The sequence below is a fragment of the Carlito syrichta genome, unplaced genomic scaffold (genome assembly GCF_000164805.1).
Source record: "Carlito syrichta isolate Samal-C Ts95f unplaced genomic scaffold, Tarsius_syrichta-2.0.1 Scaffold278447, whole genome shotgun sequence".
Classification (NCBI taxonomy): Eukaryota; Metazoa; Chordata; class Mammalia; order Primates; family Tarsiidae; genus Carlito; species Carlito syrichta.
Genome location: NW_007222543.1, coordinates 1 through 3,485, shown reverse-complemented (window position 1 = coordinate 3,485; position 3,485 = coordinate 1). Strand labels below are relative to the sequence as shown.

General features: G+C 54.1%; 1 gene segment (V, D, J or C); it reads right to left on the bottom strand.

Annotated features, from left to right (window-relative positions):
• Window positions 1-1,449: 1,449 nt before the first annotated feature.
• Window positions 1,450-1,919, bottom strand: LOC103254397 (the record flags this gene model as incomplete). The annotated part of the segment is given in 2 exon segments: window positions 1,450-1,785; window positions 1,871-1,919. Coding segments are annotated over 2 exon segments (385 nt in total), but the record flags the coding sequence as incomplete, so codon positions are not given.
• Window positions 1,920-3,485: the final 1,566 nt, after the last annotated feature.

Genomic DNA, 3,485 nt, shown 5'->3' with positions numbered 1-3,485 from the left:
GTGACCTGTTGGGGGCCACTGGTGCTGCAGTCTTTGTCTGGCATCATTACAGCACATGTGGTGTCTCCAGTCAGAAGGGGATTAAAGTCTCTCTGGACCACATCATAAACAACAGAAGGACAGGTTAAAGCAGAGAGTGTTGGAGTGATCTTCCCACGCTGGGGCTGAGAGGTTCCGACCTCCACTTGCCTCTTCTGTCTCATAGGGCAGTGGCGGTGAAGAAAACTGGCAAGAGTTGCAGCACCCCAAGACAGACTCTGTTCAGGACCGTCGTGACTGGTGCAGGGACCAGGCATTGGGGCCTTGCAGTGTGGGGAGACTGGATTCAACTCTGAACACAGCTCGGGCCAGTGGAGTTCACCGCCAAGAAGCGAGAGGTCTGAGGGTGGACAGTTGCTAAGAGGAGTCATCCGGGTGAGGGAGATTCTGGTTGAGGTGCCCCAGCAGGATTCTTGCAGAAAGCAGGAGAGGAGGTGCCCAGTCAGGTATCCAGGTGGGGGATTTTGCTGAATGGACTCAGCAGCTCTTTGCTCAAACTGGATTTCACAGGACATGCATGGATGGGCCAAGAAGAAGGCTCAGGACCCGACCCAGGTGGACCTGGTAGAGTCTTGGCCAGTGGGCACCAGGCTGTGGGTGTGAGGGGGGTTGTGGTCTTCTGTGTTCCCTCTGGCAGGCTGGTCTGTAGATGTGTTACAGAAGTCTCTGTCCAGAATCCAGCACAGGTCTTGCAGACTCAATCCATACCTCCCATGGTTGCTATTTCAGTGACTCTGGGAATTTAGTTTAAAAGAAGCACACAGATTAGAGGTTGTCAGGGTCTGGGGAGGTTGGGAATGGGGGTGGCGGTTGATGCTTACGTACAGATTTGTTTTTGGGGTAATCAGATGCTTTGGAACTAGATAGATGTGATGATTGTACAACATGGTGGTTGTACTTAGTGCCACTAAATCGCACACTTTAAGATGACTAATTTTTATGTTAGTGAATTGCACACTAATTGAATTAGAAAAGGAACACAAAGCTTCCACAGGTAGAAAAAGCCATGAATGAAAAAGTCTCTTTTTAAAAAAAAGAGTGACTTAATTCAGTGACAACCCAATGGCAAGCTTGTTTTTCCTCCAACATGACGCAAAGAAACTCTTTGAAAGTCATCTTTGTTGAAGTAACAAGGGATCAGTAATCGTGCGCACTCTCCTCTATATGCTGTGAAGAAACGTGCTAATTTTTGTTGTAGGCTAAGAAAAAATAATGTAATCCCTAAAAATGTCAAAAAGGGGTTTTATGATCTCTCTTGCTGAGCCGTGTACCAAACCAATGAAGACACAGTAGGAAATTCATTTCTGCTTGACTCTGCACCTGTTTCTGGTCTGAGCCTTGTGCTGGGTGTTCTGGGTGCTACCCCAGTGGTCACGACATCCCTGCTGGGAGGTTTGCGTCTGGGCTCACCCTGCCATCCCCTAACTGTGTCTCTCGCACAGTAATATGTGGCTGTGTCTTCGGGGGTCACGGAGCTCAGCCGCAGCGAGAACTGGTTCTTGGATGTGTCTGGGTCGATGGTTACTCGACTCTGCAGAGAGGGTGCATAGTTTCTGTACCACGTGGAGCTGTAGTAGATCCTTGCCAGCCACTCAAGGCCTTTCTCTGGGGACTGTCTGATCCAGTTCCAAGTAGCACTGTTGCTAGAGACAGTGTCCCCAGAGATGACACAGGTGAGGGAGATCGTTTCCGAGGGTTTCACCAGTCCTGGGCCCGACTCCTGCAGCTGCACCTGGGACAAGACACCTGAGGATGAAAGGAAATAGCACACAGTGAATTACTGCATCACCCGTGGGTGCAGCTGTGACCATAGCATCTTCCGGACACTGACCCCAGGAGAGGCCCAGCACAGGGAGGAAGATGAGGAAGGAGACAGGCATTTCCTTGACTGCCGTTGACTGTCCCGGGTCACTTAGAGTTGTAGGAGGAGGCTGTATTTAAATAGGAGGTTGTATTTAAATAGGGGCCCACCCATATTTGCCTGTGTGCGTCCCAGCTGGTATAAGGTCCTGGGACGAGGGCAGTCGCTAAAGCACAGAGACTCTCAGGTCCACAACCAGGTTCCTCCAAAGCCATTTCCTTTAGCAATTTGGACCCATGGGGGTGCTGGGAGGTGGAACCCCTGGGCGTGGGCTGAGTGCCATGTGTCTGGGACTCCAGCATTTGGCATCTGACCTCAATCAGCCTGTATGCCCCTGTTAATTGGTCAGAGCTCCCATTTATCCACTCATTCATTTCTTCAAACCCTGTGGGTTATGACATCCAGCATCCCTCCAGGCACCGAGGACACATTCCTGAGGAAGACAGAGGCATTTTCCCTGTACTCCTGGGGCCATGTGCTGGGTCTCTAATCACAGACCCAGCAGGCACAGAGGCTACGTGTTGGGTCCCTAAAGTCAGATGCTCAGCACCTACGAGGGCCACATGCTGGGTCCCTAGTCAGAGGCACAACACCCGCAGGGGCCAGCTGCTGGCTCCCTAAAGTCAGAGCCACAGCAGCCACAGGGGTCACAAGCTGGGCTCCTAGTTGGTGACACAGCATCCACAGGGACCACGTGCTGGGTTCCTGATGTCATAGACACAGCAGCCACAGCGTCCCATGCTGGATCCCTAACGTCAGAGGCATAGCACCCAGCGGGGCCATGTGCTGAGTCCTTAAAGTCAGGGGCACAACAGCCACAGGGGCTACGTGCTCGGCCACTAAAGTCAGAGGCAGAGCCACAGGGGCCGTGTGTTGGGTCATGTCCTCGATCTGATTCCCTGCAGTGGAAAGAGATAGGCTTTGCCTCCAGGTGGTGGGGTGTGATGGTGCCCAGGAGGGGTTGCAGGATCCTGGAAGGAGGTCCTCTGCAGAGCACAAGAGGCCAGGCTGCTCTGCATGGCTGTGGGTGGGGTGGAAGCTTTTCCTTCTCAGCCTGCCTCAACTAGAATCTGGAGAGGGGTGGTTCCTGATGGGCTGCCGACGGAGCCTGGGGTGTGGGGGGGTGGCTCTATTCAGCATAAGATGTCAGGGGCTCTGTGTCCCTTGGTCTGTGGGCCTGTCCTCTGCTCCTCACATGCCTCACACACAGAAGTTGCATCACCGGCGTGGGGACAGGAGTGTCACTGTTTCTCGCCACATCCAAGAGCCACTGCTGCTTGACTGAACCGCAGGAATTCGCTGCCCGCTGCTGGTTGCTGACGCCACTGGGCAACAGCCCCCAGGAGGACGGCAGGTGGCACCCTTGGCTGCTTTGCCAGCGTGTTCTGTGCTCGGCAGGATCAGGCTGCGCTGGGTACCTGCGGGATTTACGCGGTCCAGAAGCGGTTCCTCAGGCCTGGGCAGCGCCGGGATACCCGCGGGAAGGGACAGCTGGAGAGCAAGGAACTTGTTGCAAGTTCGGGTGGAGGGGAAGACGGTGGGCGGAGAGAGGACTGGCAGGGGAGGGGGGGCGGTGTGTGACAAG